This window comes from Acanthaster planci, linkage group LG02 (genome assembly GCF_054643075.1).
Source record: "Acanthaster planci isolate LZ-2023a linkage group LG02, COTS_SCS, whole genome shotgun sequence".
In the NCBI taxonomy this organism is placed as follows: domain Eukaryota; kingdom Metazoa; phylum Echinodermata; class Asteroidea; order Valvatida; family Acanthasteridae; genus Acanthaster; species Acanthaster planci.
In genome coordinates this window covers 16,922,815-16,950,395 of record NC_141778.1, presented here as the reverse complement: position 1 = coordinate 16,950,395, position 27,581 = coordinate 16,922,815, and the positions used below count along the sequence as shown (strand labels likewise).

The 27,581-nt window shown below is 40.7% G+C and overlaps 1 protein-coding gene across 13 annotated transcripts in view; it reads left to right on the top strand.

Annotated features, from left to right (window-relative positions):
* Positions 1–27,581, top strand: part of LOC110984407 (dachshund homolog 1-like) — a 72,556-nt gene that overhangs the window by 40,303 nt on the left and 4,672 nt on the right. For 2 of the 13 annotated variants that reach the window (XM_022244597.2, XM_087132455.1), the window contains exons 2-9: positions 8,864–8,979; positions 17,683–18,099; positions 18,945–19,022; positions 21,724–22,053; positions 23,138–23,221; positions 24,674–24,841; positions 25,670–25,810; positions 26,793–26,892. In XM_022244597.2, the coding sequence (XP_022100289.1) occupies positions 8,864–8,979; positions 17,683–18,099; positions 18,945–19,022; positions 21,724–22,053; positions 23,138–23,221; positions 24,674–24,841; positions 25,670–25,810; positions 26,793–26,845 (1,387 nt within the window). In that variant the 3' untranslated portion in view covers positions 26,846–26,892. Of the gene's footprint in view, positions 1–2,126; positions 2,273–8,863; positions 8,980–17,682; positions 18,100–18,944; positions 19,023–21,723; positions 22,054–23,137; positions 23,222–24,673; positions 24,842–25,669; positions 25,811–26,792; positions 26,893–27,581 lie in introns of those variants that run through there. The other 11 variants (XM_087132453.1, XM_087132454.1, XM_022244600.2 and 8 more) reach the window with 11 other exon arrangements.

The following is a 27,581-nucleotide window of genomic DNA, read 5'->3' as shown; positions in this document are numbered from 1 at the left end:
CTCATTAATATTTATGTGTTTTCTTGCCAGGGTGTGGGGTCTTTTGTGTAAGATTCGGGTGGCTATTACTTGCATGATGTGATTATCTTGAAACTAAATCTGGACATCTGTATGTTGCACTGGTCACTTCTGGGTGACCTCGATGTTAGTTGGGCTGAAAATAATTGGCTAAAGCCAGAAATGAAACTAACGATCCTGAACTGCTGTTGCTGGAGATTTTTGGGCTGCACGCTGAGCTGCTGTTAGGCCCAGGGCCTGGGGGCGGCCGCCAAACACAAAGAAGGCGTTTGTTGTGGTAATGGCTGAGCCACAAGTTTAAATGGATGCGGTCTGGAGAGGGCAAGATGTGGAACAAGAATGATGGATGACAGTTGTCAGAAATGCCATATCATTTGGACTGTAAGTTTGTCTTTTCTTGGTGTTGGGGTCATGTACATGTACCCAGTGTTTTGGCAAACCCCCATACAATCAACCTTTTTTGTTTGGCCATCAGCTGTCTTGGCCAATTTGTCCTTGGGATGGCCTGGAAAATTTATTGTTTCTCATCTCAAACCTGGTGAAGCATCTGTCCCTGATTCCATGGGAAACTGCTTGAATATCATCCTGCAGCAGGCAGAATGTCCTGTCATAACAGTAGTCAGAAACTAGGAAAGAAATACTCTGTCACTGCATATTTTGCAAAACAAAAAGAGCTTTGTCTGCATTTTAATCATGTATTTCTTGTATACATGTCTTTCCTTTACTATCCAGAACACACCAAATGTAGAGTGCAACTTTTTCAGCAACATTAACTTGTAAGAGAACCAATCTCTCTCTATAGTATAGGTCACGAAGTCAACACAGTTGACTCTCATTATAACAAAGTTACAGGAACCAGACAAATTACTTTGTTATAACTAGGACTTTTTTATATAAAGAGGAATGAAAAAACAAAGAAAAACATATGAATTTAAAAACTTGGGATCTTTGAAATCAGTTTTTATCAGTATTTTGTTATAAAAGTGTTCTTTATAATGAGAGTCAACTGTGTATGCTTACTGTGAAAATGCTGTGAACAAAAATCCAATGCAAAATTGTAAAATGGGTGTTTCAGAAGCTGGGTCATGCAGTACTTTAGTTTAGATTTTTCCTGAGCACATTAAACTGTTCCAAGTGCAAGCTTGTAGTTTGGAAACCTGGTACAAACCAGAAATATAACAGTTTTTTTCTTCCACATCAGAGCCGTACAGGGCATGTTGTTAGCCCATTGAACTCTTTTTGTGTCCTTTTTTGGAACGTATACATTTAGTAAAGCAATTGCTGACAGAATTGCTTATATACAAGTAAACAGAGTGTGGATTGTGAAAAAACAGGCCGAGGTCATTGTTCTCTTTTGAAAAGAAGAAAAGCAAAGCAGTGGAGATTGACTTTTGATACAATCAAAGTGAAGCTGATGGACTGAACATCATTTTTGACAGAAAGAAAATGGAAATTATTTCAGTGGTGATGTACCATAATATGACACATGCTTGATCAACTAAACACACTGATAATGATACGTTTTCCGTAACCCAAACGAACAAATGAACTGAACAATGAGATCAATCAACCAGATCTCGAGAATTAAATTTGGGGGGGGGGGAAATGGATCATTCAAAATGAAGTAGACATTACTTGATATAGATGAGCTCAAGTGGACTGTATGATACAAGATGGCATCTAGATTGGCTTGTTGATATGTCGCAAGTTCAGGGTTGAAGTTTTTGGAGGAGGTGTATGATCCATTATCCCTAGCTATCATCAGCTATGACGCTGTGGTCCTGGCCCGAAACATGTTTTGGTTATCATAAGGACAGGTGGCTGTTTCAAGTGCATTTGTTTTGTTTGGGCAGGGGTTAAAGTCATTTGTATATTTTTACAACTTTTGATCAGTCCGAGCTGGCGTGCATGGGAAATGACATGTGTCCATAGTCCCATGTGTTCTTTTTTCTTTTGATGTTATTGGACGGCTTGGGTTGGGCTGACATCCATTTGTAGAATTGATTCACTGTTAAATATTTGCAACCTGTACAAATAAACAGATAGATTGTCCACACAGGTTGTTGGCAGTTGGTGACTTTGTTATTATCGACCCGTTTATACTTCAACTCCTTGCGAACTGTTTTGATTTTGGCTGCATATTTTGAGATGGTGTAGCCGCAGTGCGTCAGTGTTACGTGTATCAATTTAGCCCTCATGAAAAATGTTGTCTCTTCGGACGTACACAGTGAATGGCCCACCCAGGCCATCAGGGGTATGTAAAGTACTTTGATCCGACGGGTAAAGGCACCGTACAAATTGCGATGATTAATTTATTCAACTAATGATGCCGTCTGTAGTTACGCCGTCTCCCCATGCATTATGATCATATTGATAAGCTCCATAATCCACCCAGGATCTCTGCTCAGCCGTGGGGTTCCAAGAAGTGCAAGTGCCTGTGCATTGTCAACTTGAATTTTGGCGGTGGCGCCGCATATTCAACACACTGCTGTAAATGATAACCACTTTGCCATACAGATATACATTGTACATGCAGCTCTTGACATTTGACGTTTTGACTGTTTGACGAGCACTTTTTCTGAAGATGATCGTACTGTTTTGATTGAAACATGTGAAATTTGCCCCTGCCAACCTGTGTACAGTAGACTTGAATCCGGAATTCAAGCCTACCATTCTTCTCTAAAGTTCCTACAAAGGGGAAAATTTGTTACCGTGACATGGTGCTGACGTGACCCTTTTTAAAGCCAGCTTCATGTATCACTGTTTTGGACATTCAATCTGTTTACATCCTTGGTGAAGAAAATCACCATTCGCTATGTGACATGTGATTAATCTTGTGGAAACGGATCGTTCAGATCATTGGTTATTAATTGTGTTTTTGCATTTTCTAGCATCTAAACCCTATGCAACGAGAGAGCTTTATCAATTGAATTCTGTGACCTCCTCTGTGCAAGAAGTGCTTGCTCAGTGTCACCCCACCTTGCTAGATATAAATCATAGAAATAGATCAATAAATGTACAGGAAACCATTTGTCAAAATTGGTCAGAGTGTGTTTCCAACATGACACAACATGCACGCCTGACACTCTGCCAGCACCAGTCCCTGTGTCAAGCCTGCTCTCATATATGGCTCTCCCTGTTTGTTTAGGTTCCGAGAAAGTTGATAGTGTTTTCCTGCCTTTGGTAAAAAAGATCCCCTGTGTTTGTTCACCTTTGCTGGGCTGACACCGGTGGTTAGTGAGCAGACAGTGGGATGGTTGGGCCCTGAAGCTGACTCTGTCTTCATGTTTCATTAATACTACGGTAGCTTAGCGCTAGTTGACTGCGCCCGTTCAGGGAGCGTTTATATGACAAAGGAGCTGGAGGGATCCTGTCCTCCAGAGAAGGAGCAACAAAGAAGAAAATGAAATTTGAAAATAAATCCATTTTGCCAGCCTAGCCTTTTTCCAGAATAGAGGCAGGCAGTCTGTTTTTAGTCTGTGCGCACTTGTTTACATCTCCGTCCATCCTCCGTCAGTGACTGTGAATCAACTACATAGCTGTCAGTTTTTCCTGGCAACCTACATGTATGCGGAAAATATATAGCAGGTATCGGGCAAAATTGACTAGTGGTCGGCCAGTGGTTGGACTTGGCCTTAGGTTGTGATTGGATGAGCAAGCTACACATGCACGAATCAACCTGGTAGATACTAAATGCTGTTAGCAGATAAATATGGTTTTACCGAAGTTGTTGCTTTCCGGGCGTACCATATCTCAAGAAATTTCCGGTTGAAGAAAAAAGGGATAATTGAGTTGTTTTTTCATGTTTAGAGTTGGGTGGTGATGTGCCGGCCCCTCCATCTCTAGAACAATTCTTGTTCGGCAGGTTGTTGGATGCTTTGAGCATATAAACACAGTCCATGAACCAGAGTCAGTACTTCACGCTGACTATCCTAACAAGCTTGTTTTAAAAAAGAAACAAAAAAAAGGAAAATATATTTTTTTTGTAGAGGTTTATGAGTTGCTGAAAGTTTATGCTTCTAAAACTTGCGGGAGCCTTTTACTTAGCTCAGGGCTGTAGGCTGCAAAAAAGTTTTGGTACATGGCAGCTTGTTGCTTTCATAAAAGAATATAGCTCATAACTTTTTGTTAAAAAATGGTGTTGGGCAGGCGCTGCTAAACTTCTTGCCAGTTTTAATCAAGGCTAATATAGTGGAGGTACAGTACCCATTCTTGAAGGAGACATGAAATAGGCTTTGAATATGTGTAGGAAAGCTTTCTGGCTATATCTAGGGCTTTCCATCTCCTTTGTGACAGTAAAAGGGAGAAACTTCAACATTTTGGTTTTATGCCAATAAGGGCAATTTCCATATTTGTGAGCTAGAGCTTGCTGTCATCCAAGGCAGGACAGTAATGGTCTTATTGCTTTGTGTTCAATATATAGCACAATTTTCTGAAGTTTCTTCCAGCAAGTTCCACTTTTTACTTGTTTATCTTGTTGAACAGCTTTGAAGAATAGAATTTTAGAAATAGCCAATATTTCTTCAAAACTTTGAAGGGGGGCAATTGTGAAGGGCAAATGTTTGTTTTTTCTCTAATGCTCTTTTGACAAGTATTGCCTCGTGTGATGAGAAATTTGTATTCAGAGGATTTTCTGATAATGGAAAAACTGACACTATTTTGTCAGTTTTAATGAAAAGAAGTATTGAGATTTTGTTCGTGTTACTGTTACACATAGTAATGCATATGAAAACAAGTTGAGTAGAAAGTCCACTGCATGTTTCCAGTAATCTCATACATGTATGTGGTGTGTTGCTGATACTCTAAGTTGTTTCTGTCTCTTGTGCCTGAGCTTTATCACATCTCAGCCTTTATTCTGTTCACGATTTTTGAAACCTTTTTTGGTGTTTTGATGCCATGCTGATTTTTGGATCATTATGTTTCAATAGTTGGGTGATTTGTTCCAAGTGTCCTTAAACTACGGATGTTCAGTCCAACAGGGAGAACTTTCCGTTCTTACTTCAGCCTAATGTTGAACAGTACATGCAGCAAGGGCTGCAGAAAATTACCCCATTGGTCGAAAAAGTTCAACTCAAATGTGACACTGTGAATATCATTTAGAAATAATTGTTGATTATAACTTGAAGTGTACAGAAATAAGAGTTCCCTAAATTGGAGGTTGTGTAGTTCCTATGGGAATGAAAATGTTGATGGGGGACATCTGACCAATAGTGGCCTTTGATTGCCAATTGTCATTCACATTACGGATATCTATTCTTAGGAGGTGAGGTCCTGTACATCACTTAGCATGTTCAAACTTGATGAATCTAAAGGCTGGGCCTGCCTTGACCAAAAAAAAAGTCTTAGGAGCCAAGCAAAAAACATATTCGGTTTGCCTGAATTAATAATGAACTCGGAAATGCACACGAGCATGAAGAATGGATGCATTTTTAATGGAGCTTGGTGGCATGGCTTTCAATCATCAGAAGGACTTGGCACTGGGTCCAGTGGGATTTGCCCAGGCAAGGAGTAAAAGTACAGTTGCTTCAACAGCCTGTCTCATCGGGACTTGTGTCAATTTTTTTTTGAGGCAGACGTACAAGTCATAGGCAACTTGCCCTGCACTCTTTTATGAAAATTAAAGCTATAATTGATTTTTCTTGGCTTTATAATCCAGTTGATATTGTTCCTACTTAGGCCTTGCAATATCAAATTATCCCTGGAGTTTCCAGAGATTTGAAAGCAGATCGGATTTCGGAAGACCAAGACATCATCAATCAGAGAATCGCAATAAAGGGGCATTGAGACACAGCTATCAGTCACTTTTCTGGTCCAATCAGTCACTTTTCTGGTCCAGGCAGACTGGATTCAGGCCTTTGGGGAAGAATGATAACTGAATTCGGCATTTTGTTAGACAATCTTCAAAGTGCATGAACTTGGGACGATTGTGCTTGTGCCGCTATCGAAATAGGAAAAGAAAATGAGAAACCTTCACTTGATGTAGCAATTTAGGTCTGGACTGAATGTACAAAAGGTTGTACAATATTAATTGGTTTGACCGAAATTTTTCATTTTCATCTATATTAGAAAGGCACCATTGTCTGCAGTTCAATCCATATAAGATTGCATGCATGTTTAGTGCTGCCTCAACTCGTTTCCTGGGTGAGCAGTTCAATGCTAACACTCTTTAACATTGTCATTATGAACCTTCTATGGTATGGTAGAAGGTAACAATAGATTCTGGTATAGTTACATCATATTCTCAGTTGAAAGCATTGGTTTTACATTTTCTTTGTTGTCAGTTTAATGCACTGATGGTAAAACCTTTTTTTTTTTCCAAAAGCATCTTTAAATGGAAATTTCATGAGACTTATCTTAAAGTTGAAATCGTGCGGAAAAAATCGGAAGTAATCTCTCCTGGTGATATCGCGACCTTCTGAGAGTGTGATCAGGGCAGGACCTGTGCAGATTGATTGCAAGCATTACGATATCCATGACTGCCTGGGTATTAGGCATTACGCTCATTATTGTTTCAGCGCCCGGCGCGAAGAAAGGTAACTCGGGCTAAACACAACATCAGTCTGAGCTGACTGCTGAGTCACCTTGGTGTTAGACCAAAATGAAAACAAAGAGGGGAACAGTTTAAAGATGGAATGTTTGGTGGTTTCTGTGCAGGTTGCTTTAGAGCAATATGTGGACACTCCATATTCAAAGATGTTTACCATTTTCTGACTGTTTTTTGAGGGATTAGTAATTTCTGTGTGCAAATCCTTTATGAAAAGGAATTAGGTTGGAAGTGGAAAATGAAAAAGGAAAAAAAATCATGATGAAAGCAAGAGCTGTTGAAGATTGCCACAATGACTTTGTATTTTTGAGCAATCTTTTGTTGTAATTGCTTTTTTTGGATGGTGTGCTTTGACTTTTGATAAGCGTCAGCTCATAGATAACTATAAAATTGGAGAACATTGTTTGAATTGAGGTTGAAGTGGTTCAGACACAAACTGAGTTGTTGGCAAAAAGCACACTTGGAACAGTTTTTTTTGGATGAAATACCTAGTGATGTAAGAAATGCAGTGTTTGAAGAAAACTTGAGCGAGGAAATGCAATTTTCAACAACTCCTGCAGACAAAGGTAATGGTGCTAATGATAACGATGGGGAAGATGGCATTAGCAGCTATGAGTCTGTGACAGATTTGAACAACTACATGTAATTACAAAAACAGTGATAGTGATAATGACAGAAACATGCACCTGTAAAGTAACAACTCTCTGCGGATGAAAAAATAACTTTAAGACAATAGTAGGGAGATTTGAAAAGTCGTAAAAGAATTTTAGTAAATCACATTGAGTAATGAAATTTGAGTAGAAAAATTCCAACAAATTAATTTTGCAGATAGAATGCTTTAGCTTTGTTGGGTATGGTATTAACCTGCCTGATACATGTTTGTAATGAATTATGTAACAGCACTGGGATTTGGCAGACATATCAAGATAAAACAAAATGGAAGTATCTGTTTAAAAGCAGTACATTTTTGTAAAGAATTATGTAATAGCACCGGGTTTCAGAAGACATATCAAGATAAAACAAAATGGAAGTATATATTTATCAGCAATAATCAATATCAATTATTGAATGCACGAGATATCCTGGTCAAGGTTTGTTTAAAACTGTATTTCCTTACAAGTGTACACCACCCACAAACATGCATTTAATTCAATAGCTGGAGTTTCTCTTAACATTGTAACATATTTGCACATGGTGTGTTTGCTCTTGGCGTGGAAATGGACACCTGTTTACGACAGCTTCAGGCTTTCTGTGGCCCCCCAACAAACAGGATTTTGGGGTTGTAGTGTTCAGCCATGACAACAGCCAAATCAATTTGAAATAGCAATTGGCAAAGTGCTGTTTGCATTATTTGGATACCCGCCTCAATGTTTGTGCAAACGTATTTAAACATCAAAGGGCAAGGCAGGCCGATACAGTGCAATACAGTCTGCAGACTGGCTGTCAGAATATTATGTTATTGTGTTAATCATTAGTGCTGATATGCTCATCTCTATGACCTGACAAATGTGTTTTGCCTATGTGCATAGCAGGCTTTCAAGTACATCTTCATGCTGGTTATACAAATACATGTGTGCATTCCTCTCAATTTGGCAGCCATTTTGGGTTCTAGGTACAAATATACATGTATGTGTATGTGATATTCATTTTTTCTTGCGTGCTGCAGAAGTCAGTTTAGCCATCACTTTCAAAACTGTTTTATGAACTTCCCTTTTTTTTCTCCTCCAATCTTTCTCATTGGCTTTATCCTTTTCCTGTGACACTTTTTCCGTTTTATAATGCAGTGTGTACTTGTGTACATGAACCAATTTCAGATCGAGGGGTTTTTGTGAAAGATGCATGGTGTTCTGGCCAAGTTTTGAGTCATGAATTTTTTTTGGGGGGGGGGTTGATGTCTACATGTACAGACTCAAACAGGAATGTTTCAAGCAGTAAACTTTGATGTTGAATACTTGCATGACACTATATAGGGTGGGAAATTTCAGATTTGTCCCCCCCCCCAATAATGTGTACATATTTTGGTCATACTGAGAGGTTGGTCTCCAGGTCTGCGTTGTACCTTCCTCATGTCAGTTTAAGCACAAGTTTCCTGCACAGTGGTGGATTTTACAGGATTTAGGAAGGCTCCCTGGCCAAAGAAAAAGGCTAATGGAATGATAATTATTAAAAGGGGTATCAATTTATTTCCCTGATTAAAGTTATGGCCTTGTAAATCCAGTAATAAGGTGCTCAGAGAAGGATATGTTCACATGAGATCTTATACTTTGTTCTCGTCTCTTCTTTCTCTCCCCTCTTGCACAGTAGTCGGCCGGGCAGACCTCCTAAGCGCAGCCTGCCCATGTCCCTGTCACAGACGGTTCACATGCTACACGGCCTCGGACATGGAGACCCACTCAAGAAGCCCAAGATTGAAAATGGTAAAATGAAAGCCCTGACACTAACTGTCTTTCCCTCCCACTGGTATCTACACACCCCTCCCCCTTGGTTCCCCTACTGGCACTGGTGTTGATGGTGCAGTAAGGTTTGTTTGATTTGATGGGGGAAAAAGTGAAAAAAGGCCCTCTACATTCCTGGTGAAAATACAGTGTACACGTACATGTACATAAGTAGGTTTTTTCACTGGTCAATCAATGGTTAATCTCCATTAACTCTAAAAAGGGGGGAGGCTCTCGACACCATATTTTTATGTCAGCGCTGTTCAAATTGGATAGTATCCTAATAAAGATAATTTGTGCAGCCTCTGGCCACATGGAAGACACCCCGTCCAACTTAAAAGTCATAGTTATGCAGATGTCTTATGCTCCCCAGCCTAGCCTTTTCCAGATATGGCTCGAGAAGCATTCTGGCAAGACCACCTCATGAAATTATAAGACTGCCCAACTGTTGCCTGACCTGCCCTCTTCAAACCTGCCCCTGTTCAATGTAAACACTTCATGGGAGCTTGCAACTCTTGTGGGAAACGTTTCCTGTTCATACACTCCTGATGTTCATTATCAAAGTGGATGATTTACTTGTCGGGCATAATGGAATTAGACAAGCAGAAACGTCTCAACACTCCAATTTTCCCCCTGCAAAAAATAATTGCTTTGGGGACCGGGGTCTCGCGTGAGAAGAAAATGAGGTTGTCTTGAGTGCGGAGTTTCCATCCAGCCAATGATACCAAGGATTGTGTTTGTGTTTACAGGAGTAAACATCACCGTTGACCACATGGAATGAAATGTCAAAATCTGGAAATATGGCTGTTTCTTAAAAAGAAGTCCCAATGAAAAAAGTCATGTAAAAAGTATGACACTGTCAGTTCCACAGAATGTATCCTTTATACATTGCAAAGGACCTTCTGTTCCTTCTGTTCCTGAACAAATTGGACTGCAGTTGCAGCATTCTGTAGTCACTAATTGATACTGCCATTACTTCTAATATTAGAATTAGAATATTACTGAGCCATAGAGCATGGAAACATTTCATGTGATGACTGCTGCATGTATTTCCCAAGGTCAATTAATATTTCAACCGACACGCTGTTTGTAATTGAGTATGATGCATAAACTGTTTCTCATACAAAGAAATGAGGAATAAATGGAGATTGTGGTGGTTTACACGTCTCGCACTGTTACCCAAGGAACGCCCATTCCCGAACCTGTTTTGAATATTTAATGAGATTATGTTTTATGTTTCCCAGTGCGCCATATTTTGATATGCCAACCATGTTTACTCAAAAGACACCTGATTAAAATCAATGGAGGGGTTTATATACATGGGTTATATATATATGAAGCTACAGTGCCAAATATGCCAATCTGCTAGGAGTTGTCACTATTGGATGGTACAGGTACTTATTGACAGTTAATACCTACCTGCAATGACAAAGGGAGATTAATCCTAACTGAAGGGACTTGGACTGGAGCTTTGGCACTGGGGGAAGATGTCCACGAAGCGATGGCACGATGAGGGAAATGTGGGAGTTTGGGCTCAGCAGTCACTGGAATTGATGGATACAGACGACAGCATTGGCAGAACCGGCCAGGCGTGTGGAGGGCGTGCAGCGCGCTTAAAGACAATGGAAAGGATTACGCGCACCGTGGATTCACGCTGTCAAATAGTGTGAAGGCCAAGGCAATGGGCATTTGGTCTGCCTGTATCAACTGACAATACTGCGACACAGTTTTTCATTTTAAAAAATGGCTTGTTCAGAGGTACATGTATCCCACCTTGCAGTAGGGTTTCACCAACACTACTTCATTGTTGCTAGGTTATTTGAGTTACCTCATCAAGAAAGAGAAAAGGAAATTAAAAAAAGGGCTTGAATTTGCAGGAATCAGTTACATGTATTTTGTTATCCCTTAGAAAATGACTTCAGAGTAAAAACCAGATTGATAAATAAAATTGTTTTTCACTTAGAAATCCTTTGTCGGTATGAAATTGAAAGTGCAGGGTGTACATGTTTATTTCTGACAATTCTCATAAAAAATGTCTCAAATGAGGAAGATGAGAAGGCAATAGTCTTTAGACACCCCCATAATGTAGCATGCTTTAATGCTCTATTTAGGAGAATGGTTGTGCTGCATTAATTGAGGGGAAGAAGGGGTTTATCCCACTGATATTTTCCTCCAAGTGCCTTAATTTTGCAGTTGCCCCATTTTTCACAATACCTTTTTTCCCTCGAGTGCTTTTGATTAGTCTTGCGCTGTCTACTTTGGTCATTATGTCCAGATTCACTTTTCCACACTGAATAATCTCATGTTATTGGCAAGCATACTGCTTCCTTACGCTTTCCTTCTTGAGGCACCACCAATACCACAATGCTGCCCTTGTCTCATTTTAAACACCTTCCATCTTCAACTGAAGCATCCTTTGGCGTGACAAACTCGTGCACTGCAGCCAAGTTGATGTGCAGTGACAGTTACACACCACTAATCACCCGAAGCTGAACAAATTGTTCCACTTTCCTGATCAGCAAGATATAAATACAGCCTCTGGATTGTTGATGCATTGTTGTCCGCATTATGTTCAATAACCATGCAGCATTTCAGCTGAGCATGAAGTCCAATATGTTAAGTCTACTGTTAACAATGAGAACCATTCATAGTTAGACTCTTGATACTTGACACATCAGTCTTGTTCAATCTACTTATCTAGAAATTTATGCAAATACAATATTTTGTAATTTGATTTCTTGCAGCTTGCACATAGAATGCAAGATATCAAAACACCTCTTGCTATAAAAGTATTTAGAAAAGACAGGAGTCCAAAGCCTTACTTTACATGAATACATACATGTATATTTACTCTAATTCCCTAGTGTGTCTGCAAAACCATATTAAAATTTGAGGATTCATTACTATTTGGAATAGCTATGACATGCAATACCCCAGTGATTCAGAAATAATATCAATTGCTGCGCACTTCACTGTGCTGCTTTTCTTACTGTCTGATTGGTCATGTTCTAAAAAATACACGCCTCCGAAATATAGAACTGAAAAACAAAACAACATGCTGGAAGTTCCAAGACTTTCTAGAGCAATTTTGAGGCTACAGTCAGCCCACTGCAGCAACTTAAACTGTGCTGGTAGTCAACAACTTGGGAACAAGTACTCATGGTAGGATATGATAAAACATGTCATTGCTTCGGTGATGTGGCATAATATGGATAAACTTGAGTAACAATAGCTGCATTGGTACAGGTAACATTACCACCACTGCTGTAAACACAGAGACAAAAGCCACTATTCTTGGCTCTTTTTCCTTGAAGGGCAGAAAAATTAAAAGCACTGGCATTAATGATTTTTACAGCCCAAACCATCTCGGGGAACGAAAGAAAAAGTGCAATGATTTATGCTGTCTGAATTGCCAATAACGTTAATGACATTCTGCTCTCAACTTGAAGTAATTGTCCAGGAGGAGGCAATAAAATAAACTGTAATTATCTGTGACCTTGTGTTGTATCAGTTTGCTCAATATGGCATGTAGAAATGGAATTTGCATAGCCTTGTGCAGTTGTCAGTCTTCCATGAATTCTTTTGTCATACCATGGAGCTTTAAAAAGGAGCTTCATGCACCTGTTAACTATCCCCATCCCCCACCATTGGCACCAGCCCTGCCAGTATGACATCTCCATGGTTACACTCAATGGAAGTTCAAAAAGTGTATACCGTACCTTTATACAGGAGAAACTTTGATAACATTGGGTTATGCAAATGTTTCCTATTTCAGAATACATCCTCACTCCTCATATCCCTAAGATTAAGAAGTAGGCTGTATTCTTTATTCACTTAGGTGATGTATTCAAAAGGACAAAAATACTTTTAAGTTTTACCAAAAGTTGCAGGCAGGAGAACACCAAGGGTTACATTTCTTATGACATTGTAGGGGTGGAGAAAAAGAACAGGAAAATAATTAACAACATGATGCATGTGAAATTAAAAAAAAAGACCACCAGAATTCTGGATATGTAACAGCATTCCTGTCCTTACAAAGAAAAATCCATGCAGCTTTCAAAATACCCTATTTCTTTGCCCTCAGATTTAAACAATAGAGACAATTTTTTTCTGGACACAGTTGGACGCGTCAGTTGTCCCTGGCTGGCCCATCCACAAAGTTGTTTACTGTTGAAAATCTCAAATCTCACAGGGGAGACTGGACAGTGTCTTTCGATATATGTATATGAAGAAAATGTAAGGGAAGCTGGACATTAATCACAGTTTGACAGTGTTTGTGAAGGCTTTGGCAGCACTGACCAAGAGGAAGGAAGGTCAGCGTATTTCAACAGGAGGATGGGATGTATTTACCAATTCCAGATGTGTGTCCTTAGCTCAGAACACTGCCCAGACTGTGCCCATTGTTGTGGCTGTTTTATTTTGGATGTTGTGACAGCCATCTTGGACAACCCTCTTGAAGGTTGCTCATTTTTTCCCATAAAGCGATCCATTGAAACCTCTGACTAGTGGTTTATAACAGCTGTCAAACAAATCCTCAGAACAGCCATGCAACTTTTCCTTTAAATGAGCTGATTTCCTTAAAAGTCACATTTTAACTGCTTGTGTGTTGTTACGAGCTGAAAAATGTTCACAAAAGTCATCTGAGATTTTGAGTTTCCTCTTCTTTTTCTGAATTCTTAGTTTCACATTTGTCAGGAGTCTCTTGCTGTATTTAGTCAAGGTGACAATTGGAAAAGTTACCTTGGTCTTCTGTGCCACTTTCAATTTCTTGCATCAGTCTGTCTGAAAATGACCCTGTAGTTTTAAAATTGTGCTCAAGAGAGCCCCCCCTGAATCTGCTCGTACATGTATGTAAATGGTCAGTCCCTCCCAAAAAGTTAAATAATCTGGGCTGTCAGCACATAATCATATGCGCTGTAGTTCAAGTTGTTGAAAAGTACAATGCAAGATACGTACATCTATCAGAATTTATGTCACTTAATGTTGAATCTCCAAGCAATAAAGTTGGTGACTCTGTTGCTTTATCTTATTTGCATATACATGTATGCACATGTAAATGAATGATTTATAGAGTATGTTTTATAGCAATCCACTTTATGCATTTTTCATCTGCCCACCATTGGTCGTAAATTGAATAATTTAAGTCCTAAGTATCCATATGTTGTTTTAATTTGTACAGATTATGGATTACATTTCGAATTTCAATATTTTGAGAGAAAAACATAAAATTGCATATGTACATGTACCTGAGAGTTCATCAATCTTGTTTGGCTGAGTTTTGGCAAGTTTTTGTTACATGCATCAGAGAGGTTCTAATTATATATTATAATTAATTAGATCTACAATTTGTGATTTGAATGTATAGAGGGTTTACCGGCACAATGGCAGGTAAATTGTACATGTAACTGTACATTTAAATTGCTGGCCATTGTCTCTTCAAGCTGGCTGCCTGATTGTATTTCATGAATAGAAAAACTGCAAGAATCTCTATCATGTGCATGCAAGAAATTAAAGAAGCCGGATAAAATTGGATGACTGCATTTTGTACACACCCGTGTACCTGTAACTGTTTCCACTTCAGCTTGTACATGTGCCTTGTTTTCCATCTTGTACTTTGATTTGTTAGGCTTACATTGTGTCGAGCCTAATTTGATGTGGAAAGCATACCACAATTGCACACAATCTCCCCATATTTCGTTGTGGTACATTTCCAGTTTGACCATAGCAAAATGCTTTTATAACAGGCTGGGTTTCAAATGACAAGTTGCAAATTGGTAGGACTAGGATGATAATTGATAAAGTACCAAGATTCCCATATATATTGATATTTGTGCAATTACACCATGATTTTGCTAATCTTGCCGTCCACTCCCTAGTTTGGAACCCCTATTACCAATTTCCTAATATGACTACAATTCAGCTGTCCAGCTGATGGTCCACATGTATATGTACATTGTACATGGACAAGTAAATAGTCAATAGAAAAAAAAACATGAATGCAATGGATCACTTGAAAACAGTCATGACAGCTCCTCCATCCACTGACCTTACACTTTGATGAAAATTCTGTGAAATGATCTGCAGGAAATTAAAAAAAAAAGAGCTGTACTGAATGATGAAGAAATGAAGTGGCTGAAATGTGTGAATGAGTTGAAACAGCAGATGGTCGTGTGATGTGTTTAGAAGTCTGTCCCCGTGGGGGGTCTGACCTGTAAAAGGGACAGCGGATAATTAGCTTCTTGATAACTTCCAATACATCACAAGAATGACAAACCGAGAAGTCAAGATAACAGGTATTTCACAACAGCCCACAGGGGACAAAAAAAGGCAATCAAGTATCATGGCTGGATACTGCTATGCCAACTATGCCTGTATTACCAGTTGAAATATCAATTCATATTCCACACTCTTTTTTTTCCAATGGGAAAGTTATTTTTTTGGAGTTTTAATTGGGCTCTGTAGCCACGTCTCGGCAGGACACTAGTCATTTGATAGGAGACACCTTTGGTGAAAATATAGATTTGTTGATCTTTATGCTCTTGAGAGAAAGATCGTTCATGTATGCGTTACATATATTGGCTTGTTTGTATTCACATTTTGAATTCAATCATGAACTATACTCATTTAAAATGACTTGGGAGCTAAAAATCAAGCCAACCAGTGATGTCAGTATGCTGATACTAAAGTTGTTTGTTTAGCTGTTGTGGTTTGTAGTTGTGATTATTCACAGTTGTGTTGATATCAAGTTGTCCTTGTTTAACCTTTAAAGCGATGATCGTGAGCCACTTTATAATAAATCCATCACTTTATGGAAGATGGGAGAGGATATCCCCTATTACTCCCCCTCCCTGTCAAGTCCCTCCCCCTTGGGTACATGTACATGTATATATGGCTGGATTCTACACAAACTGTGCTTCACAAACGGTGCCTCTGGTCAGCTGTTCAATTTTTTGTTTATTGGCATTTCTCTCTTTCATCCAGCCCTGTTTAAATTGTTCAACCACCGTTTGTGACGGCACATGTACTAGAAAGTTGGTGCACATGCAGTAGCTATACTTAAACCCTTACTGAGAAGGTTTGAAATGTGTTACAGAACAAGTAAAGGAAACACACAGATTCACGTCTGTTTATTGACCCCTCAGCTTGCGAGCTGTTTTCAACTTTAGTTTAAGAGCAAAGGAAACAGAAGATGTACCAAGTTAAGCATAGTATTGTGATGCAGAACGCAAGTGTTTAGCATTTCTTTCTTTTGAAAGAAGTCACCTCATAGAAAGCACTGCCTGACAGATGCAGTTCCAAGTGGAATATTGCCTGCATTTACTCCAAAACCAACCACTTGAAAGTAAACAACCGGTGTTTCCATTCAACCGTTGCGTGAAAACCGCTTAGCCTTTGTAGTAATTTATGCAGTCTGACATCACAAATGATGTTAACAAGGGCAGTCGTCATCAAAAGCTGCAATCAATTCAAGGACAACTCTTTTGATCAACAACCTTTATGGCAGAGACACACTCATTATAGCTAGGTGTCTCCTTCAGAAAGACATCGCAAACACAATCATCACTCGAAATATCTTTGTACGAAGAAGGTTGTCCCAGTACTTTTAACATTGAATAGAAATTGCAGTCTTGCCTTCTCGTAGTCACTATCCGTCACATACAATTGATGCTATAATCCCACAGACACTTCACAGTTATTCATACAAGTTTTTTTTTTCTGTTATGATTGATTATTGATTCTTCGTTGTCAGAGACGGATGGGGTGTCGTCCAGAAAGTCAGCGCGAATGCAGTAAAGGGCTTTTCAGCCGGCAAACATGACAACCTCAAGTGCCCTTAGTGCACAGCGGGGAATCGATAAAGTCGTTCGCTGAGATAATTATGAAATTGTGAAGTGTCCAAGAAATGCTTGTTACAGAGTGATTGTAGTATGACCGGAGGGCAAATTTTGTCGCTGGAGAGGATCAGCTCGCATTGATGATTGCAAGGCAAAGAGCTAGACCTTCATTGTAGGCCAAGTGAAAAAGTTTGTGCCCCAGTCCATGTACATATACGATATCTTTACTTGGCTTGCATACAAAAGGTGTCTGTTTATGACTGAATTAGGGTTTATTAAGTGAACTGTCTTTATATTGCAGTAATCATCAACGATTCTGCTAGATATTTTCTTTTTTGTTGTAGTTATGACTTGGCACAATTTATTTAAGTTAATTGTCGAGTTAATTGTGATATCACAATTTTAAAACCCCCAAATGCTGCAAAGTTATTTTCAAAAGGCCCGCCATTCTTTGCTTGAAATGATTTCCATTTTTTTGTGGAGAAAATCTTTGGGATAGGCCAGCTTTGCACAGCGTTGCTTAACACCAACAAGATTTGCTTGTCAGAAAAAGGGGACTGGATAAATTGCCATGTGTAACTTGAAGCTGGAGCTCGGCTTTTTTCAGTAAGCACACAGTTTTTTTGCGATATTCCCTGCCCTGTAGCCTCTTTGACTTTGGGTCATACCACCTCCAAGATTAGGGGAGAGAAAAGAGATAGTTTAACCTAAAGTTCTCCAATTGGACCTTAAGAGTCCTTAATTGTCTTAAGAGTACTCCGAATTATGAAAGCTGTTCTTATGGAATTACATGTAATCCAGTATCCAGTTAAAATCATTTCCATGTATTGTGTATGTTTTTTCAATGCAGGATTAGCTGGTCTGAAGGCACCTCTACCATTCAATGGGTATGACAGCCTGATGGCAGGGGCGTCACCCTACTTGCTGACTACCCACCCAGCCCTTGTTTCCAGCGGCTCATACCCTGGTCACCACATCTCCTCCCCATCGATCTACACCAATGGCAGCTTCATCGGGGGTGCCGCCTCCCTCCAGAACAGTCTGGGAAGTCCCAACAGCAAGTCGTCGTCAGGCGGGAGTGGGGACCACCCGGGGACGGACAACGAGAGCATCTCACCTCGGACTGACCACTCCTCGGGTGGTGGCGGTGGGGGGCCGGGCTCCCGCGAGCTGGCGTCTCCGCCCGTCGACAGTGACTTTAACGGTGAGGAAAAGGAGGTGGATAGGAAGCACCAGCAAGCTATGGCCGCTATGGAGCAAAGCTTAGGTATGGCACCCTGAGGCGCTACATGGGTACTCTCGCTGTCTGCACCATACACCAGACTTCTGGCATTAGTTTGTTTAACAATTTTATCCCCAAAACAGGTGACTGATTCCAAATTCATCACAAAACCCAAGATCTGAAAATACACACCAAATCTGTCCAGCAAAGCTTCATATATGGCTTTGTCCCCTCCCTTTTTGTGGTAATTAGTTTTTTATTCCCTGTACATTGTTTCTTTTCTACTGTAACATAATACAGTACATTTGCGTTGACAGGACATCTATTGACATCATTTTTTGTCTGTATCCTCAACTGTCATAGATTTCTTTAACTCAGTGTAGTAGCTTTATAAGGTGCCTCTAACTGACAAGTACGTGAACTTGTGAATATTTTGAGTTCACATATTTGAAACAGCAAAATTTGAGCAGTACCATTTTTACATGTTTGTGAGTATAACAACTATTCAGAGATCTTCCGATGGTGACCGATGATCTTCCGATGCTTCTAATTGTTCTGAAGTTGTTGCAACTTGCAGGAAATAAGTGAAAACTAATCACTTCTGTGAGAAAGCATTGTTTCTGAAAGGGCCTGCAAATGTTATTCAGTTGCTTTTTTAATCAATCAATCAATCAATGTACTAATTATTAACTTAACAATTTTCTGTTTGAATGTAGAGCCCATTATTGAAAATCCGTTAAAAGATGCAAGAGAATCGAAAAACTTTGATCAACAAAGCCAATTTGTCCTCTGTTGTATGAAATGCTTTATAGAACCAGTGTTTCCCTTGTCCTTTTATTACACAGCATCCAAGGCTTCCAAGTCTGACATTGTCTTATTTTGTTTTCTAGCAGCCCATGCCAGGGATGACGTCCCAACGAACTCGCCAACTGGTCACACCAACAACCATTCCAAGACGTCACACATGAGTAAGAGACAACCCCTATTAAAATAATCTTTGTAATGGCAACACGCCCAGCCCCCACTTTATCTGGCTGTGCATGTGGAGAACATTTCTCCTGGCCCCCAGCCAACCCCCCAAAAACCCTGTGTTTCGCGCACCTTGAACAGTTTTGTCCTGCAATTAGCAATGAAAGCATTGTTATCACAAGGCACATGTACTTCAATGTATTTTTACTGCCAGATATTTTTATCACTGAAGGCCATGGGGTAGCACCTGTGATATCTATCCAAAGTACTGGTTGGTGAATAAGTTCAGCACTTCAAAATGGTTTTTGAGAAAAACATCTAAACAGGATATTGTTAGGCGAGTATTTTTTTTCAAGATCCGCTTATTTTTGAAATTGGTGTTGATCAATCTAACCCACTGAACCAGCACGAAGCAGACAAAATCCAGATTTTCTCTGGTTTTGGTGAACTAGATGAGTCTGCCAGAAACTTTGTGAATGAATCAGCCAAACCATGTCTTACGTGAAAAGAAATTTCCAAGCAATTTGCATAAATGGGGTGATGCAGATTAAGTTGTGAGTCTGGTTGCGGACCCGCCCCTTTCCTTTCCCCTAGGGGATGTTTTTGGGTGTGGTTCCCCAAGCAAAATTTCAATTACCAGAATTTCTTTTTTTAGTCTGCTGCATAAACTTTTCATGCACCTTTAGGCCCAGTGGCACCTCGGTTGGAAAAAAAGGTCTGTAATCAGGGGATGACAGACAAAAGTACGCTTGAAGTTGAATTAGGAAAACTTCAATCTTGCTTTATAATTTGCACCCATGTGAATGTTTTTAGTAAGATTTTCGTGAAATGCTTTTTTTCTTTGCTTGCCAGCATTTTGGAAAAAATCATGCTCTTAAAATCTCTGGACAAGTTTTCTTCCTCAAATTGTTTTTGAGCCCTTTCCGACTAAAAAGAAAAAAGGAGACTGACTTCGCAATTTTCTGTCTGTCTGCCCATCAAGTGAAAAACAAAAACATTGCAATTCACAAAACAAATCTGAAGAGGAAACGCCAGGAATAGATGTGATGGGAACAAGGGTATTTCTACGTCTTGCGGGAAGACAGATTAAAAACCCAAGGCTCAGAGAAACATCTTAAGGAAAACATCTGTCAGATCGGCCCACCTTTATGTTATCTGCTGCCACTAACTTGCCGAGGAGCTCCGCTCAACCAACACAAAAACAGGAAACCTTCCATTCTTTGTCGAGCAAGGCGGGGGTATTTTTGTACCCCGGCGCCCCCTCGGGCTGGTGCCCCGTCAATGAGTCTGCAACTTTTTATCGGTGGTTCCGACCCCCAGTTAGGCCGCCCTCATTCCTCGAATCTCAAGTCAATGTGGCACATTGCAGCTCATATAAATACCTGCATGGTGGAGGTGGCCGGTGGTTTGGTGGAGGGCGGCCGCCTGCACGGCCGAAACACTTAGTGCTTGTTTGACTGCTGAATTGCATACTTCACTGCTGCAAACCAGAAATGCTATTAGGGGAGAGGAAAGGAGTCGCCAATTCAGGAAATTGGCGCGCATTAGCTTGTCACTCGTGCTTCACCCGATGGCCTCAGTGTGTTACCGATGAGGGATTTTAGCCTGTCATTTCCCCCCCTTAACGCAAAGCTAGCTTTTTTATCGCAGCGTTCGGGCTCCCCGGGGATTGGCCCTCACTGTCTCAACTCTTTAGTGTTTGTGTTGTTATTGGTCTGAAACAGCTTCAGTCCTTTTATGAGTTATCGGTCGTGCCAACTCCCGGGCAGGCTGGCACAAGTAGGGGGCTTAATGCATCGCAGGTTGGGGGGCAGACTATAACAGGAATCTGGGCAGCTGGTTGGAGTACAGACCCCCAATTCCTGTTGTTATTTGTTCAGTGAAGTCTGTGTCATTTGCAAGTCAACCTTTTCAACTCGTTTTCCCCCTCACTCCTTTCATAACTCAACTTATCAAATTAAATCATGATGTAGAAACATGCTGCTTGTGTGTTAGAAGCTGGGGACCTTAGGTCATTGAACCATTGCCAACCATCTAATCTCAGCAGAAAGGAAACACATTAGATGTGACCTGGAAAACTTATCATAGCCAAGACAGCAGCACCAGGGAAAAATTGATGTTTAAAAAAAAATGCTACAAAACTTAACCTGTGTCTTATTGTGTTTAGATTGGCTGTCAAGCATCCTCTCTGTGAAATGAAACTGGTTCCTTTTTTCTCAAGCCCATGCCAATTTTTTGTCACCAAAGTTTGATACATATTGGCAGCGTAAATAATTGTTTTCAGTTTCACACTGTTGATTGTAATGCCAAACTGTTTTAGACCAAAAATTGGGTCAAAACAGTAACAACATACATGTACATGCGGTGGCAACACATGCAGTTTGGTCACCTGGGTTAGGTTATGCCATTGGGGCTTGCCAGAAATACCACCTGTTTCACTGTGCATGTGCCAGGTGAAGCCAAGCTGTAAAAAAATTTGGGTGGGGAAACCCTGTTCACCATGGTGATTGTTTTGCCAATTTTTTTGCAGTTTCTGCTTTCCGGGTAGAGCAAATTGGGGTCTATAAAGCACAGTTTTTTGTAGTCTCAGTCATGGGGGGATACCACTGTTTCAGCAGGGTTCCCAGGAATGATTACTGGCCAACTCAGGTCGGGGTAATAAAGAATGAAAGTTAATGGTGTGATTGTGTTAACACACAGATGGCCTACTGGCTGTGGACGTGTCCAGTTCCAGATCCTCGTCACATTGCCAGGATTCACCCGAGCGGGAGCGGTCAGTCCAGCCCAGCTCCCATTCCACGCCCCATCCGCACCCCCACCCACACCCCCACCTGCACCACAACCCCCACTCCCTGAGCAACTCCCTGGGCCTGTCCCTGGACCACAGCACAGCATCGGCTGCCGCCAAGGAGATGTTCCCTCCCCAGGGGCCCTCGTCCATTGAGACACTGCTCACCAACATCCAGGGGCTGCTGAAGGTGGCGGCCGACAATGCCCGCCAACAGGAGAAGCACATCAACTTGGAGAGAGGTGATTACATAGCAGCCATTGTTCTGGGCCCAATTTTCTGAAAGAGCTATTAAGCAGGAAAGACTGCCTAGCAGAGAACCAGTGACAGGCAACAAGCAACACATGGCATTTGGGCTGTTTTCACTATTTCAAATGTCCTTTTTGCTCAGCAAAGTTGCATCCTAAGCAACTCCATGACATTTGGCCCAGCACAGCGAGAGTTATGCCAGCTTCAGAAGTGCCATTTGCTTACAGTAGTACACACAGCACTTGGAAACTCCTTGCTAATTCTCTGACCCGTTCAAACCAAACAGTCCCGGAAATTTGCAACATCGCTAAAAGAATACTCACAATGCCAGTACGCACTGGTTGATACCTAGCGATATCAACTTTTTGTGCACATTTACACTTAAACTATACTAGCTTTTGGGATGCTTTCTTCAAGTAGGCATAATTCCTCCTGCCACATTTAAAACCGACTGTTCCATTAACTGTCAAGCAACACCCCCCAAAAAGAAATGACTGGGTCAGGATTACACCCCATCCCTGTGGACATTGAGGACCCTCCTAGGTACACCTACGGACATCCTTTCCCCTCCTCCAGCTTGTTTAGAAGAAGGAAATTATTAATCTGTTTACACTTCAGAGCCAGAAAATGTCCTGTGGGGGACTTTGTCTTGTAGAACTTGAAATAGTAGATTTTTGAGTAGATTTGCTCATAGTTTTACATGGGAGACAATGTGCCAATTTTCTGCCATTTCTAAGATAATTTGTTTGTTAGATTTATAGTTACTTTGAAAAAAAAAAGCGATCTACCTGCAGAGAGTTAGAGTTATGTACCAGATTTGGTTATTGTTGAAGTGTCCGTGTGAAGAAGGTTATTTCTGTAGTCTTTGAGGCTTGGACAGATACTGTATTTTGACTGTGAAAGGACAGCCTGCGTAAAAGCTCTAGTTGAGTTTCTACTGTTTTTTTTGTACCGGTAGTTGGTCAGATGTGACAGAGTCCAGGAGACAAGAGGCCATTTTGAAGTCATATTGAAATTGTAAAATTGTTGCGTCATGTGAATGTTAATAACTGCTTTCTCTTGAATTTTATCCGTCAGCCGAGTTGAGACTTGAGCTGCTCAGAGAACGAGAAATGAGAGAGTCTTTGGAGAAGCAACTTATGGGCGAGCAGAAGAGATTGGGTTGGTATCTTACCTGGTAGGACGTAATGTTGCACTCACAGGTGTTGGTTGCCTGCGAGTATTAAACTTGAGCCCAGAATTACTGAAGATAATTATAAGAAATCAACTGCCTTCGCATTTCAGATGTAATGACTCATCAAGTCTTGTGGTGTTTGCCCCCATAAAACCCCATCTCTAATTTTATAAATGACGTGGCTCCCTTCGAATAAACTGGGCTGAATGAAATCATCCCAGGTTGCAGAATAAACTTACATTGAGATAATTTCCTGTTTTGCTAGGGGGTTATTTATGGTCAAACTGGTGTTTCTGCGTGCATCAAAATAAAAAACAGAAGCCACGTCCCAAATATCTATGATACGCTGAGAATAAGGTCTAGGGGAGGCTCCCATCCCCATAACAGCTGGAGTGTATCAGGCATGGGTACCAGGCGTTCTGGTTTTTATCTCCTTCCCATTCATGTTTGGGGGCTATGAGGAGTTCAACGAGGATCACTAGAGGGCCCCCTTCCAGCCTTGTGATAGGTGCTTGCAAGCACAGGTTTTGGGGTCAGATTATGTGGGTCGCCGTATTTCAGTGTGTGTGTTGATGCTGTGTTATGAGGACACTCAGCAGTCCCATGACAAAGGTAGCTGCATCTCAATATTTGGGCTATGGCTGGAAACAATACATGGGCCTGTGGTAGTTGTTGGCTAGAGGCTTCAGCCATTCTCATAGGTGGGTGTACATGTATTCCTGTTAGCCACAACTGAGGCTTCTCAACACAGCCTTACAGGGGGGGAGGAACATTGTTGAGACACTCTGAAGTCCTTATAAGTTGGTCAAATATTTCCTGACTGTTAAATATGTTGTCTCTCTATTCACACATTCTTTTCATGAAACAAGAATTTGTTGCCTCGTTTAAGAATGTACCTGTGGTACTTATTCTCAAACTTCTTAGATATATTTTCCGGCTTTGTTGATTTTTTTCTTCGGAAAATCCCATTAAATTGCTTTTGCAGTTAGTTTGTAATCTAAGTGGGATATGTAGTGCTCTGTTCAAAAACTTCAGTGACACTCATGATTTTTTACAGTGCGCACGAGATTAAGCGGGGGAAAGTTCAGATTAGAAACTGATAGCAGAAACGATTAAATGGGATTTTCTGAAGAAAAAAATGAACAAAGCCAGAAAACCTGAGAGAAAATTATCAAAATCACACCCCTGTACACCCCTTGCCGCCAAGGCCGTATGTGCGCGTGCGTGCATAATTGTGAATTTATTAGTGAAAAGGTCCACTGTTTTTAGGAAATCCATCAAGTGAAGTATGGATTGAAAACCCGATACAGACTCTAGCTGAGAGTCACAGTTTCAAGTCTGGAACACAGAAGAGAAGTTGGGAAACATACCACCACATCAGCCTTTATTGCAGCTCTCATGTTTTATGTCTTTGTGTGTTTTCCTCTCTTTGTCTTCAGCCATCATCCTGAAACGACTGAAGAAAGAGAAGAAAGCTCGAAGACGCCTGCAGGAGCAGCTGGAGCTAAGCCACAGCAAGAGACACAGTGTGTCTGGGGAGACTGAGGCTGCAGCTATCGCCAGGCAGAACTCCACCGAGTCACTGCGAGCACTCAACGGTGAGTGTGGTATGTATCACTCGGACTTCTGCTTGTGCACTATCACAGGCTTCAGTATAAGGCACGGTAGGGGAGAGTTTTCTTGGTCGATTCATGAAGCTCATGTTGTTAATGGGTTACTTCAGTGAACTGTGTAGCAGTGGTCAAGTGGGAGTACCCATAAAAGAAATATAACACGAAAATGCAAAACCAGGGAAGGGGTACAGAATCCTCATTTCTTATTAAGCACAAATTGTTGCCAAACAACCTCTGCATGTTGATGTGAAATCTCTCCAAGCATTTCATGTTGCCTGGTGTAAAACTCACTTGTTTGCTCATAAATTTAGTCAGAGGCATTAAATGCAATTTTTCACTGCCTGTCATGGTGTTTCAAACCTTTTTAGTTGTTTGCATCAGAGAAACTTTTTCAAAGGCTGTCAATGTCGGTTCTTTCAAGCAGTAATCAACAACACAGAGGAGTTTAGCACTGAAGTCTGCCTTCCTCATAGTGTGTGCTAATATTCAGAGACATCTAAAATGGAACTACAATCCTGGACAAATCTCATTGGACCATGCCTGCCCTTGTCAGTGTTTTTTTCATTGGGTATTAAAGCTGGGTCGAATCTTGTTCTAATAAATGACCGCAACATTGAATGGCGGAGAGGGGGGAATCTTTTCACCGTGCTTCCCACAAGGTGTTCCAACTATTTTGTCCAGGATTGTAGTTTGCTTGGTTGGGTGAGCGTCAGTATTCAACATTCCAAAGTTCCACAGTCATCCTTTCGAAATTGATAGTGTTGAGTCTGACAATTGAACCCTCCAACTTCTCATCATTAAAAGAAAGGAATTGAATTTCAGCAGACTCCCTCTCGCACGAGTTGGAGAAGGAACGTATGGCGAGAAGCGAATCGGATAAGAAGTCGGCAGCCTCCGACAGCAGTCCAATGTCCTTCAGCCCTCCACCACCGACCCAACCGCAATTCCAACAGGACCAAGCATGTAAGTAGTGTTGGATTCTCCGACAGTTGTGCTCAGATGAAAACTAGCATTGTGAGTTTGTCGAGAAGGTGGCTCTCAATATCTGTGGACAGGGCTCACTCAAAATGTAACTGAGTCGAGTTGTTACAAATTTTACTGGTCTAAGTGGGGTAGTGGAACTGCAAAGGAATGAGAAGTGGTGGTGAGAGTCGAAGCTTTGATGCTTAATTAAAACTGTACATGCCAGCTGTTAGTCCTGCCACTTGACTTCTGGGGGAGGGAGGGTCCAACTTGGCACTGTGGATTTATCAGGTCAAAGAATGGAAACCCATGAACTTGTTTGAAACCTTACTGATCCACTTGTCCAAAGATGGAAGATGGGAAAGGGTCTTGCTTGAAAGTAGTTGTACAGTCATTGTTTCTCACTTGGCAAAACCTAAATCAGGTTTGCTGGTCAATTTTTGAGGTCCAGTTTGGCCTGGCATTGTCTACTGTGTTGTGCTGTTCTTTCCCCCATTCCATGCATAGAACAGTAGTTCATCACCTGTGGGCAGTTTTTGGTTTTTTTGGTTCATTTGCAGTGTATGTTGTGACGTAGGTGTGGGCATTTGTGGTGGTGTACATTTTGAAAGACTGTTTAAAACTTTGCAGAAATTAAGTGAAATTCATTGTTTTCGTCTTGCTCTGTCTGTTTTGGAAAATACCCTTTTTTGGGCTTTCATTTCAAAGACTAGCTTGCAGATATGATATGCCATTCATGAAACATTTTTGTGTATCATAAATGAATGATGCATGTCTTACAGTTGACAGTAAAATTGTCAATCAATATACTTCCTGCTGCTTTATGGCATCTCAGTACCAAAGATTTCTAAAATCTTTTTTGAAAATTTTACAGAATGCAATGGATGCTCCCTCTAACTCTTAAATTTTCTTATAAAACTGCAAGATGGTGCGCACTTGGCAAACCACTGAATGCACACCCCCCCTTCACTCCTTCCCTTAGATTATCGTTGGCAAGAAGTGGAAGATGGACGCATGAAACGTCTGGACTACTAAAATATTGCTGTAGGCTGCAAAAGCTGTAACAATATGCAAAACACAAGGCAAGCTTGTTTACTTTCACTTGCAAGACACTGTCTTACCTAAATACACGTCACTGCAGCTGAGCTTTTCTGATTGGCTGAGAGATCACCATGTGACCAGTACCGACAACATTATGATTGGCTAATGGCTTGCTTGTGAGCCAAGATAAAAGGACTTAGCATCACTTGCCAGTCAGAAATACCAACTGCCAAACTTCAAGCAAACCACTGCATGCATGCTCAGTTGCATCTGGAGAAATGTACAAGATTTAATAAAAAGGCCCCTCATCTATCAACGGTCATTTCCAACAAAATATATTACAAACAGATTTTGACTGTTCTACAGCAAATCACATGCAAATCAGGCCAGTGCACTTAACAGATTTAATCCATTGGCAAATCAAGCAAGTGTGATAGCAAAACAGTAAACATTGCAGACTGCTTTTCTGCCAAAAAACTTACAAAACAAGTTTCATTTGGAACCTATAAAGCACAGTTATTACCACTTGTAAATTAGGGAGGGATCTTTTCAACCTGCATGTATCATTTGCATTGCTTCTCCCACCAAAATGATCGTCTTGTGTATGCTTGGCGATACCTTTATTTTAAGTGATTTCTTGCATGTGCATGCTATGTTTCTGTTTGGTTTCAGAGTCCTGTGGATAGATGTTTCAAAGTCTATCACAGTTCTAAATGTGATTGCTTAAATT